Here is a 14,092-nt window from a genome sequence, read left to right as displayed (position 1 = left end):
GAGGGGGGATGGATGATGTGGAGGAGTCTAGGGTCATGTTGAGTAACCAGAAATAAAGTAGACGTTCTAAATGGAAAATGATCTTCTGTGTTATTATTGGGAAGTTTAAGTAGCATAACCTTTTAGAAACTGTTCTACTGTTTTGCCCACTAAAATACAACACAGGTTTGTAGCTATACGATGCAATACTGACTTAGCTATGACTTCAGACATGGCACGACAAAGACAGTGTTTTTCTCTTGATTTTTGTTGCTTATGGTTGCTTTTTTTATTTGAAGGGACTGGCTACCGATATGTCAATCAAATGTATGTACACAATGTTTGACAAGATATCATTGTTTTATATAAATGTGGCTATATCATTAGATAGACACTTGTCAAGGAAACGATCAATGGCATATACAGAGAGCTGTATTATACAGTAGCAAGCACTTTATTAGTATCTTGGAATTTCTTCTCAATATTTTTTCCACCCTTGTCTGACAAACACGTTCCTTTCAGTGTTTCATATCATTGCACACTCTGCACTCTGTTTTGTTCATGGAGCAAAGAGAGACCCTGTTAATCTGAACAGTTCATTCTGTTCCCAAAGTGCAAGTAAAGTATTTCTTCCCTACAGGGAACAGCATCATCAAGGGGCTTGAAGCCTGATCTTCTTCTGCATAATCAACTGACTTCTGTGATGCTACATTTGCTAGAGTAGGTGCACGCGTGTGTGACGAACACATAAGCAAACCCACAAACAGACACATTTACACAGACTTATAAAAACACACCTACGATGAATATTCTAACCCACACAGTACACATTCATCTCATGTACGCCCATCTGGTTTAGATTATCTGTGAAGTGAGCCCTCGTTGATTCCACTGGGATGTCTTGGAGTGCTTATCCATCCCAACCCCACTTAGGGAACTAGATACTGGCTAGGTCGAAAATATACTGGTTAGGACAATATAATAATTCCATGTGACAGAGTTCGAAAATAAACAAATTCATTGGACCAGCACCAATGTTAACTAGCATAGCTGGTCCCATTTTTACTGGATTACTGGATCCAGTCTGGTTCACTATGATAATAAAACATATTCACAGAAGAGGGTGAACAACTCCAGTCCTCAAGAACTATAAGATCTCCTTCTGGGCTTTATACTGTACAGTAATCTCCCAGGCACTTCATTTATCAATTTGTGTCATTGATTGGCTATAGAGAGACTGCACAGCTGGCAGAAATCAATCATAGATTATAAACCAAGGACCAGAACACTCTATGGCCTTTGAGGCCCAGAGCAGTGCACTCCTGAGATTAAATAGAAAATATTAAACCAACCCTTCCCATGTCAGACCAAGACCCATCTCCTTTAGAGGGGTGTGCTGTTACACCTCTCCAGACCCTTCAGTTTAAACACAGGTACACCTGGCTTCGTCTCATCCAGGAACTCAAAGACGGGGTGATCATACGCCAGGTCAGCCTTCCTCTGGGCGGATGCAATCTTGGGGTCAACATGGGCCGTTACCGCGTTAATGGGCGCCGCCTGGTCGTCTCCGGTTGCTTGGCCAGTGCTGCAGCAGCCAGTTGCCTTGGTGATGACCCTGTCAAGGGGTTTTAGGGAGCGCATCCAGCGAGGCAGGAAGTCCCAGCTCTGGAGACGGGCGGGCAGGTGGCCGGGGCTGTGAGCCTGCAGCACAGAGAAATGTTGTTACCAACCAACCATAGACCAATCAAATTTGATACATCTGAACTATTCAACCACTCTTGGATGACAATGAAAGTTGATTAGAAAATCTTCGTAAAAATGTACAGTCTCCATTATCAATTCGACTTCCAATGTTCTCCAAGAATGGCTGATTACAGTATGTCTAACCCACCTGCATCAGGTTCACCAAGGCAATGAAAACAGTCACACCCACAAATGGTGCGCCCACTCCCACCATCACTCTCCAGCCAGCCAATGAGAGGCCTAGGACCAGGGACGGGAGAAGCAGGAAACAAACGAGGAGGTAGAGGACAGCGAACCAGCGGTACTTGGCGGTGCGTTCACCCAGGGCACGAGCCATGCGGATAGGGACACGTGTCACAGGGATGGGGTACCACAGCAGGATTCCCAGGATGTTGAAGAAGAAGTGACACAGAGCAATCTGGAGACAAGATGGTCAGTATTAGGTGGACATTTGAGAGGAAAGACAAGATGGACAGTATTAGATGGACATTTGAGAGGAAAGACAAGATGGACAGTATTAGATGGACATTTGAGAGGAAAGACAAGATGGACAGTATTAGATGGACATTTGAGAGGAAAGACAAGATGGACAGTATTAGATGGACATTTGACAGGAAAGACAAGATGGACGGTATTAGGTGGACATTTGAGAGGAAAGACAAGATGGACAGTATTAGATGGACATTTGAGAGAAAAGACAAGATGGACAGTATTAGATGGACATTTGACAGGAAAGACAAGATGGACGGTATTAGGTGGACATTTGAGAGGAAAGACAAGATGGACAGTATTAGATGGACATTTGAAAGGAAAGACAAGATGGACGGTATTAGATGGACATTTGAGAGGAAAGACAAGATGGACGGTATTAGATGGACATTTGAGAGGAAAGACAAGATGGACGGTATTAGGTGGACATTGGGGGAAAGGTATCTTTTGCTATTTCTCAGCCCTTTTATTTGAATATAAGTTACTCTGAATAAAGCCTTTTACGAAATAAGTGATTCCCAAACGGTCCATACCTGTATGGCAGCAGCCAGTTTGTCCCCAGGGCTGGCCAGGGCTGCCAGCAGGGCTGTGGTTGTGGTGCCGATGTTAGAGCCCAGAGTCAGTGGATAGGCCCTCTCCAGACTGATCACACCAATACCTGCAAACCAGGAGCAGGGTTCATCATTGTTCATGTGGCACACAGAAAAGCGTGTCTGCTGTAAGATGATAGCGATTATGCTAATTACTTTGTAGAGGGGCTAACTCACCCCTTACATTGTAGTGGTAATATTTGTAGAGGGGCTAACTCACCCCTTGCATTGTAGTGTGTAATATTTGTAGAGGGGCTTATTCACCCCTTACATTGTAGTGGTGTAATATTTGTAGAGGGGCTAACTCACCCCTTACATTGTAGTGGGTAATATTTGTAGAGGGGCTAACTCACCCCTTACATTGTAGTGGGTAATATTTGTAGAGGGGCTTATTCACCCCTTACATTGTAGTGGTGTAATATTTGTAGAGGGGCTAATTCACCCCTTACATTGTAGTGGTAATATTTGTAGAGGGGCTAACTCACCCCTTACATTGTAGTGGGGTAATATTTGTGGTGGGGCTAACTCACCCCTTACATTGTAGTGGTGTAATATTTGTAGAGGGGCTAACTCACCCCTTACATTGTAGTGGGTCATATTTGTGGTGGGGCTAACTCACCCCTTACATTGTAGTGGTGTAATATTTGTAGAGGGGCTAACTCACCCCTTACATTGTAGTGGTGTAATATTTGTAGAGGGGCTAACTCACCCCTTACATTGTAGTGGTGTAATATTTGTAGAGGGGCTAACTCACCCCTTACATTGTAGTGGTGTAATATTTGTAGAGGGGCTAACTCACCCCTTACATTGTAGTGGTGTAATATTTGTAGAGGGGCTAACTCACCCCTTACATTGTTGTGGGGTAATATTTGTGGTGGGGCTAACTCACCCCTTACATTGTAGTGGTGTAATATTTGTAGAGGGGCTAATTCACCCCTTACATTGTAGTGGTAATATTTGTAGAGGGGCTAACTCACCCCTTACATTGTAGTGGGGTAATATTTGTGGTGGGGCTAACTCACCCCTTACATTGTAGTGGTGTAATATTTGTAGAGGGGCTAACTCACCCCTTACATTGTAGTGGGGTAATATTTGATACAGTATGTGTATATTATATACTTCTTACATGCGACCTATAATAAGACTATGACATGAATGGACAAAGTCTATTAAGAGGTATATCTGACTCCACAAAGATAAAGGATGAATAGGAATATGCAACCAATACTATTAAAGGTGCACTATACAGAAGTCGCTTTGCCATTTCCTGGTTGCTAAAATTGTACGTTTGCCTAATTTCAGTGTATGTGACAAAACAAGCAATTATAGTGTACAGAATCATTATACCATCTAAACCACTGTGAAATATAACCAAACATATTGCATGGGAAGCATAGAAATAGGGGACATATTACATACATTATATACCGCTTCTTTTACTTGCTTTCAATGAGAATGACAGATCTATTAACTCACATTTAAATTTGAATATGGTTGGGTCACCCAAAAAGTGACATATTGCAGCATTAAAGAGCTACATGAATAGACTATCAAGTAATGAATAAGAATTGTCTACATCAAAGTCAGAGATTTAATATCATTGTAAAATGAGTGAAATCACATAAATGAGTGAAATCACATAAGCTTAATTTACAAAGCATTCAGAAGCATTACAAGGCATTATTCTAGGCATCATCTTCATCATCAGAGAGAGAGAGAGTGAGAGAGTGAGAGAGAGAAGTCATAGCCTGAAAAGCCATGCTGCAAGAGCCCCTGGGGTGGAGAGAGAAAGAAAGAGAGAGTGTATTGCATCAGCATAGGTCAGGAACAAGTAGAAAGAGACAATGAATCTGGTACCCCTTTTTAACATCTGACTGTTTGGATTCAAAATCTGAGTTTTTGACCAATAGCATTACTGTTAAGTTAACCTCCAATCACACACCAGACATAGAGCACAAGTGGTTCTAAACCAGGTGTAATTGAGAAGATTCACGAGATCATAGGCTTACAGGTAAAATGCACATACAAAGGTACATATTGGTGATACTGGTACAGTGTGAGAACCACTGGCTTACACCACCAATGTGTAGCCCATCATCTGAACAAGTATAACAACACTCATCCACCCAATATGTTTCAAGTTCGAATAGGAACCCACATTCCAGTCCAAAAGTTGTCCAAGATTCTAACTAGAAAATTCAAGATGAACTGACAAACAAGATAATCAGTGGTGTCATGAGTTCAGTATATTCAGATGTTCCATGAAAATACATATTGACACACAACATCCAACCAGAGCTTTTCCCAAACCACCACTTCACTGAGACTGTATTTGAATAGGAAATATTCACATGACAGAAAACCAGCTGTTCTAAAAACTGTCTGATGTCATTAACTCAGTACCACCTCTGGTAGAGCAGAGGTCTAAACATGGAGCTGACTTCATCCCAGTCAACCAGTCTGTTTATCTCTCTGTTAGAAATGGAGCAATTTGTCCACCTTAAACTATTCCACCTCCAACACTTCCTTCCTCAGTCCTTCAGCCTTCTCCTGGAACTGTGGACATCTAGCCTCTAGCGTGGTCTTGTCTCTCTACTTCCTTCCTCAGTCCTTCAGCCTTCTCCTGGAACTGTGGACATCTAGCCTCTAGCGTGGTCTTGTCTCTCTACTTCCTTCCTCAGTGCTTCAGCCTTCTCCTGGAACTGTGGACATCTAGCCTCTAGCGTGGTCCTGTCTCTCTACTTCCTTCCTCAGTCCTTCAGCCTTCTCCTGGAACTGTGTACATCTAGCCTCTAGCGTGGTCCTGTCTCTCTACTTCCTTCCTCAGTCCTTCAGCCTTCTCCTGGAACTGTGGACATCTAGCCTCTAGCGTGGTCTTGTCTCTCTACTTCCTTCCTCAGTCCTTCAGCCTTCTCCTGGAACTGTGGACATCTAGCCTCTAGCGTGGTCTTGTCTCTCTACTTCCTTCCTCAGTCCTTCAGCCTTCTCGTGGAACTGTGGACATCTAGCCTCTAGCGTGGTCCTGTCTCTCTACTTCCTTCCTCAGTCCTTCAGCCTTCTCGTGGAACTGTGGACATCTAGCCTCTAGCGTGGTCCTGTCTCTCTACTTCCTTCCTCAGTCCTTCAGCCTTCTCCTGGAACTGTGGACATCTAGCCTCTAGCGTGGTCCTGTCTCTCTACTTCCAGATCGGAGTTCCAGGGAACATCGCAGTGATATTCAACCTTCGTTAAAAGCATAATCGTTCCAGTTTGAGCCGGAGACTGAGTTTATCAACTTTCAAAGAAGAATGACTTTCCCATTGTTCCTCAACTATAGTGTATGATATACAATTTTCTAGCTCTGAGTCTCTACTTACTGTATATCCAATGTAAAAAACACCATTTCAAATGTTGCTAGTCAAATGGCTACCCAGACTATTTGCATTGCTCCTCACCACTGCCACTCTCTGTTGTCATCTATGCATAATCACTTTAAATAACTCTATCTATATGTACATACTACCTCAACTAACCGGTGCCCCCGCAAATTGACACTGTACCCACACCCCCCTGTATATATTGTTATTTTTTACTGCTGCTCTTTCATTTCTTGTTACTTTTATCTCTTATTCTTATCCGTATTTTTTTTAACTACACTGTTGGTTAGGGGCTCGTAAGTAAGCATTTCACTGTAAGGTGAAATACCTGTTGTATTCGGCGCATGTGACTAATACAATTTGATTTGATTTGCTACGTAAGACCGAATCGATCCGGTCAGTCACATTTTAGCAATTACTGTAAAGGTCCTGTGTGTAGCTGGTATAAAGAGTCAGGCGCAGGACAGCAGATATGAGTAATCAACGTCTTTTACTGAAAAATACATAAATACAAAGCAATATAGCGAGCCAACAAAAACGGACCGATTTACAACGAACAATTACTCACAAACAAACATGGGGGAACAGAGGGTAAATAATAAACTAGTGCGGGATTGAAATCAGGTGTGTAAGACAAAGACAAAACAAATGGAAAATGAAAAGTGGATCGGCGATGGCTAGTAGGCCGGTGACGTCAACTGCCGAACGCCGCCCGAACAAGTCGTGACAATTACATTTACTTTTGATACTTAAGTATATTTTAAACCAAATACTTTTAGATTTTTACTGAAGTAGTATTTTACTGTGTGACATTTTCTACTAAGGTATCTCTACTTTTACTCAAGTATGACAGTTGTGTACTTTTTCCACCACTGACCAGTCATCCGAAAGCCACAATCTTGTAGAATTTCCAGACACTCATTGGTTTTTTCAACAGTGTAATATATGAATGTATGATTACTTAAGTATTTGTATTTGATATACTTATTTGCTGTGCATTTGAGTATTTTCAAATACACAGCCCACTACAACTACTTAAATTAGAAGTAGGTTTAAATACATGCCAATACTTTCCAAATGTATTTGAAAATACATTCCAATATTCAACTATTTTCAAACAAACTTTGGCTAAATACTTATTTAAGAATGTATTTGAAGGTAATTGAAATATAAGAAGAGAGAGATCTGCACACCGTCAAAATGAGGAATAATGTGTCTTAGACTGAGTCTTAGATGCAAATATAAGTATGAAATATTGGGCAGTGGAGGCTGCTGAGGGGAGGACGTCTCATAATAATGGCTGGAACGGAGCAAATGGAATGGCATTGAATAGATAGAAAGCGTGTGTTTGAAGTATTTGATACCATTCCACCAATTCCGCTCCAGCCATTACCACGAGCCCACCCTCCACAATTAAGGTGCCAACAACCTTCTGTGATATTAGGATAATGTACATTGTTTACATTATAAATGAAAGAACATTTCCATTTCCATTTCCTAAAATTTTCCAGAGATCAGATATGAAATCGATATGAGGGGTTGATTTTACTTTCCATGTGTTAGAGCAGAAACAACTCTGATAGTTCATTGGTTGCTTGGTTATCCAACATTCTCCAGTTAAATTAAAATAAACACATCGTCATCGGTGGTTTCACATAAGAAGTTCAGGATATTCAGAGGGCCCATGCAAAGTCCCACTGACACACAACATCTAACCAGGGCCTTTCCATAACTACCAACTCCCTAAGACTATATTTGGATAGCAAATTCACTGGACAGAAAAACAGCTCTTCAGAGTACTGTACCTCCTGTCAGATGAGAACAGTACTTTATATGACAGCCTAGCGCGGCCATGTCTCTGCTGCCTAATCAGCATTCCCAAGAACATCCCAGTGATTGGTTGTCCTTCGCTAAAACCAAGATATAGCCAGTTTGAGCCAGATGCTGACTGTTTCTGATCTACTTTACCTCATCACCCTGCTTGTATGGGTCCATGAACTGTGGTTTATATGGATGAAACCCTGTCTCTTTGTATGTTCATATAGAATATATGCCATTTAGCAGACATTTTTATTCTAAGCGACATAGTCATGCTTGCGTACGGGTGGTCCCAGGAATCAAACCCACTATTCTGGCATTGCAAGCTCCATGCTCTAGTTTCTGAGCTACAGAGGATCACACTTCCATGCTATTCTTCAGTAGTTTCCAAGCTAGCCTGCTGACTGTGACACTACTGAGCATTCAATGCTACCTCCTGTTTCTCTACCCCCACAGCTGGGTCAGACTGGGAGGACAGGTCAGGGGCAGGGAGGACAGGTCTTGTTGTTCCCTTCTCGTGGCCACCGCCTACATCCACCTCCACAGAAAGGTGAACCAAACAGCCTTCTTCAGGAGCCCCAGGATGACTAGGTTAGTGACCAGCATCATTGTGACCTTCATCATTCCATGCACTCCTCACCATGTCATGAATGTGCTGGGAGTGGCAGCCATTTTTGTGGGGGATAAGGCTATGAGAGGGTTCTGGGAATCCAATTGGATAATTGTTGGATCTCTGACCTACAGCTGCTTGGATCCATTCCTCTACGCTTTCACATCCAGAAACATCCAGCCGGAGAACAGTATGATTCCAATGTGACTTACAAGTCACTGATCAACTGAAGATTTACACCCATTTATTGTTATATCAGCCAATGAAATATTCCCTTTGATTTAAGAAATGTGATTTATGCTGTGCCTTACTGAGATTTGCATAACTGGTTAACCTGATGATAACCCCAAAAAATACCTATTAATCCATTGTTCATGTTTTTGTAAATATTCAAACCATATATCAAATGAAGATGCATGAGGAAGTTTTACTCTGGCTTCATTAAACTATGTGATGTGAAGTGGGTCAATGTTTATCTGATTGTACTTGTTTATACCTGCCTGCTGTCTTTCTAAGGTATATTAACATGCTATCTCACAAACCACACTGCCCTACCCTGTGCTCTGACCTCTTTCTCCCCTCTCTCTCCAGATGAAATCTTGCGTCTTGTGACGGCCGGCCGCCCAACAACCTGCCCGCTCGACCCTATCCCCTCCTCTCTTCTCCAGACCATTTCCGGAGACCTTCTCCCTTACCTCACCTCGCTCATCAACTTATCCCTGACCGCTGGCTACGTCCCTTCCGTCTTCAAGAGAGCGAGAGTTGCACCCCTTCTGAAAAAACCTACACTCGATCCCTCCGATGTTAACAACTACAGACCAGTATCCCTTCTTTCTTTTCTCTCCAAAACTCTTGAACGTGCCGTCCTTGGTCAGCTCTCCCGCTATCTCTCTCAGAATGACCTTCTTGATCCAAATCAGTCAGGTTTCAAGACTAGTCATTCAACTGAGACTGCTCTTCTCTGTATCACGGAGGCGCTCCGCACCGCTAAAGCTAACTCTCTTTCCTCTGCTCTCATCCTTCTAGACCTATCGGCTGCCTTCGATACTGTGAACCATCAGATCCTCCTCTCCACCCTCTCCGAGTTGGGCATCTCCGGCGCGGCCCACGCTTGGATTGCGTCCTACCTGACAGGTCGCTCCTACCAGGTGGCGTGGCGAGAATCTGTCTCCTCACCACGCGCTCTCACCACTGGTGTCCCCCAGGGCTCTGTTCTAGGCCCTCTCCTATTCTCGCTATACACCAAGTCACTTGGCTCTGTCATAACCTCACATGGTCTCTCCTATCATTGCTATGCAGACGACACACAATTAATCTTCTCCTTTTCCCCTTCTGATGACCAGGTGGCGAATCGCATCTCTGCATGTCTGGCAGACATATCAGTGTGGATGACGGATCACCATCTCAAGCTGAACTTCGGCAAGACGGAGCTGCTCTTCCTCCCGGGAAGGACTGCCCGTTCCATGATCTCGCCATCACGGTTGACAACTCCATTGTGTCCTCCTCTCAGAGCGCTAAGAACCTTGGCGTGATCCTGGACAACACCCTGTCGTTCTCAACTAACATCAAGGCGGTGGCCCGTTCCTGTAGGTTCATGCTCTACAACATCCGCAGAGTACGACCCTGCCTCACACAGGAAGCGGCGCAGGTCCTAATCCAGGCACTTGTCATCTCCCGTCTGGATTACTGCAACTCGCTGTTGGCTGGGCTCTCTGCCTGTGCCATTAAACCCCTACAACTCATCCAGAACGCCGCAGCCCGTCTAGTGTTCAACCTTCCCAAGTTCTCTCACGTCACCCCGCTCCTCCGCTCTCTCCACTGGCTTCCAGTTGAAGCTCGCATCTGCTACAAGACCATGGTGCTTGCCTACGGAGCTGTGAGGGGAACGGCACCTCAGTACCTCCAGGCTCTGATCAGGCCCTACACCCAAATAAGGGCACTGCGTTCATCCACCTCTGGCCTGCTCGTCTCCCTACCACTGAGGAAGTACAGTTCCCGCTCAGCCCAGTCAAAACTGTTCGCTGCTCTGGCTCCCCAATGGTGGAACAAACTCCCTCACGACGCCAGGACAGCGGAGTCAATCACCACCTTCCGGAGACACCTGAAACCCCACCTCTTTAAGGAATACTTAGGATAGGATAAAGTAATCCTTCTCACCCCCCCTCCCCCCTTAAAATATTTAGATGCACTATTGTAAAGTGGCTGTTCCACTGGATGTCATAAGGTGAATGCACCGCACCAATTTGTAAGTCGCTCTGGATAAGAGCGTCTGCTAAATGACTTAAATGTAAATGTTTTAGTCTGGACCAGCATGTCAGCAATGAGATAAAACTAGAATGTATGTCTCTGTGTGAGTTCATAGATTGTGTTTGTAGGCTATGTATTTCAGGTATACATCAATGCTTTTTCTAAGAATAGATTTCATAACCCATGTGAATATGTTTGTCTTGTCCAAACTATTGACCTTCTCTTCTCCCCCCTGAACAACTGATTTGAATAAACCAAATTGATAAATGGCCTTTATCTATGATTATTCTGTCTATAACAATCACAATCAATCATTACAGAAAACCTACAAATGTTGTTTTAATTGTTATTCATGCAAGAATGGGGTAGGTAGATGTTCCCCTAGCCAGAGGTCACTCACCTATAAGTGGTGTCAGGGCAGAGGTGAACACAGAGCTGCTCTGCACTACAAAGGTCATCCCTGCTCCCACAAACATGGCCAGGTAGCCCGCCAGCCAGCCAAACGGATACGGCAAGTCTACATTGAAATGGTTAGAGCAAGATCCTGATTAGGTCTACCTGTCTGTCTTTCTTGTCTGTCTGTAAATCTTGCTAGTGGATTTCAGAAGTAGGCTGGATTTAGACATAATTAAGACTTTGTTACTGTGGTAACTAGTGACAACCCTGATTAGGTCTGTCTGTCCGTCTGTCCGTCTGTCCGTCTGTCCGTCTGTCCGTCTGTCCGTCTGTCTGTCTGTCTTGTCCATCTAAAATGTATTGCTAGTGGAGGTTATATTTAGTATGTTCAGACTTGGCATTCTCATATATTGTATGTAAAAAAATCTTGCAATCTATCTCCGACCGGCACCCACCTGTGTTGATGACCTTTTGGATGACCTTTGCCACTTGACCTTGGAGGAGCGAGTTGAGCAGCTTGACCAGGAGCACTAGGCAGGTGCAGAGCAGGGCCAGGGAGCCGGCCAGGAGGATCAGCCCCACCGTCAGGTCTGACAGATGGGCATCAGCAAACAGATGCCTACCTGGGGAAAACCAGGAGCACCCGACAAATAACACAACAATGTTCTTGTCTGTAGTTCGATTGGTAGAGCATGGCATTTGCAACACTAGGATAGTGGGTTCGACTCCCGGGACCACCCATGTGTAAAAAATGTATGCACGCATGACTGTGAGTCTCTTTGGAGATAAGTGTCTGCTAAATGGCATGCATTATTTTCTTTAAGATGTAGGATCTTAACTTGAGCACTCTTTTTTTGCTGAAAATGTTCCTGCTAAGCAGGAAATGCAAACGTGTAGTGTATTCAAGGTTTTACAATTCTTCTAAAGTTTGTAGAAATGTCAGATTTGATTTGCCCCAACAAAAAATGCGCTACAAAAATATCCATTAAATATAATTCACATAATAATTCACATTTCTTGTTGCTGCAGGATTCTTGTCCTGCTGTAGCAAACTAGCTGAAATTGAGATTCTACATATGTATAAACTTCTTATTCTGCTAAAACAATTAAAATTAACTATAAATAACCCAAATCTAAAAATAATCTAATAACCTCTAAAGAAATAATAAGTAAAATAAGTGTGATGTCAAAAATAGTATATAAAACTATACGTATGTCACTTTAATGTAAGTAATTTATGTTGGATTTACATTTCTGGATGTTAACCTCGGAGGGGAGATTCTGAGTGGTCCAGGTGATGTCACCTTCCTGCAAGCAGAGGTGGGCGGAGCTACAGTTGTCAGAACCAGGGATGCTGATATTCATAGAGGACTGATAGAAAAGAGAATGGGAGAGAGTTTAGAAGCATATAAGATAGATAGGAGAGAGAGTGCAAGGTAGAGAGAAGATAAACATAGCAAACTGTATGCCTTATGTCTTGTCATTCACAGACAGTATATTCATAAATCACTGTGATAGTGACAGAGAAAGTCTCATCAGCGACAGAGCTTATCACACCAAAGCCTTAACAGCTGGTGGGGGTGACAGGCTCAAGAGTGACGGTGGTGACAGTCATGATAATGATGGTGTTGGCCGTGACAGTGTTGAGACCGTGATGTGGTGAGGGTCTGTACCGTAACTAGACCGGTGTGGCACCACTTCTTCACTAGGCTCCTGTTCCTCATCCTCTCATCTCCCATGGCGATGCCGGTGATCACCTGCTTATCCAACTGATGGAGACAAGACAGATTGGTTGTTTACTTTTATTTTATTTGAGTCATTTAGCAGATGTTCTTATCCAGATAGACTTACAGTTAGTGCATCCATCTTAAGATAGCTAGGTGGGACAACCATATATCACAGTCATAGTAAATATATTTTTGTAGTGGATGCGAGCTTCGAGTGAAAGCCATTGGAGTGTGCGGAGGAGTGGGGTGACATGGGAGAACTTGGGAAGGTTGAACACCAGGCCGGAAGCAACATTCGGGATAAGTTGCAGGAGTTTGATGGCATAAGCAGGGAGCACAGCCAACAGGGGGAGCCCAGCCAACAGGGGGAGCCCAGCCAACATGTTCATGACAGGTATTCATTAGGTGTTATATTGACAGTTTTTTATATTGTATTATGAGTTTAATGACTGGTTAATACATGTATGATAAGTTAACTTCTTTGGGGCTGGGGGGCAGTATTGAGTAGCTTGGATAAAAAGGTGCCCAGAGTAAACTGCCTGCTACTCAGGCCCAAAAGCAAGAATATGTATATAATTAGCATATTTGGATAGAAAACACTCTTAAATTTCTAAAACTGTTTGATTGATGTCTGTGTATAACAGAAGTCATATGGCAGACAAAACATTAGAAACAATCTAACCAGGAAGTGGGAAATCTGAGGTTTGTAGTTTTTCAAGTCATTGCCTATTGAATATACAGTGTCTATGGGGTTACATTGCACTTTCTAAGACTTCCACTGGATGTCAACAGTCTTTAGAACCTTGTTTGAGGCTTCTACTGTGAAGGAGGAGAGAATGAGAGCTGTTTGAGCCAGAGGTCTGGCAGAGTGCCATGAGCTGATCACGCGTGCGCCCGTGAGAGGTAGCTGCATTCCATTGCATTTCTAAAGACAACGGAATTCTCTGGTTGGAACATTATTGAAGATTTATGTTAAAAACATCCTAAAGATTGATTCTATAAATCGTTTGATATGTTTCTGCGTACTGTAATATAACTTTTTTGACATTTCGTCTGAACAAGTGATCATGCATTATGCATTTGGATTACTGGGCTAAATGCGTGAACAAAAAGGAGGTATTTGGACATAAATGATGG

At 43.2% G+C, this 14,092-nt stretch overlaps 1 protein-coding gene across 3 annotated transcripts in view; it reads right to left on the bottom strand.

The window, feature by feature from the left end:
• Positions 1-243: 243 nt before the first annotated feature.
• Positions 244-14,092, bottom strand: part of slc34a1a (solute carrier family 34 member 1a) — a 29,292-nt gene continuing 15,443 nt past the window's right edge. For all 3 annotated transcript variants that reach the window (XM_046322835.1, XM_046322831.1, XM_046322832.1), the window contains exons 8-14: positions 12,902-12,997; positions 12,479-12,599; positions 11,684-11,851; positions 11,233-11,349; positions 2,745-2,869; positions 1,871-2,140; positions 244-1,680 (exon numbers count right to left, since the gene is read on the bottom strand). In XM_046322835.1, coding sequence (XP_046178791.1) covers positions 1,363-1,680; positions 1,871-2,140; positions 2,745-2,869; positions 11,233-11,349; positions 11,684-11,851; positions 12,479-12,599; positions 12,902-12,997 — 1,215 coding nt within the window. In that variant the 3' untranslated portion in view covers positions 244-1,362. The remainder of the gene's footprint in view (positions 1,681-1,870; positions 2,141-2,744; positions 2,870-11,232; positions 11,350-11,683; positions 11,852-12,478; positions 12,600-12,901; positions 12,998-14,092) is intronic.

This window comes from Oncorhynchus gorbuscha, linkage group LG23, assembly GCF_021184085.1.
Source record: "Oncorhynchus gorbuscha isolate QuinsamMale2020 ecotype Even-year linkage group LG23, OgorEven_v1.0, whole genome shotgun sequence".
Lineage (NCBI taxonomy): Eukaryota > Metazoa > Chordata > Actinopteri > Salmoniformes > Salmonidae > Oncorhynchus > Oncorhynchus gorbuscha.
This window is presented reverse-complemented; position numbering and strand designations above follow the sequence as displayed.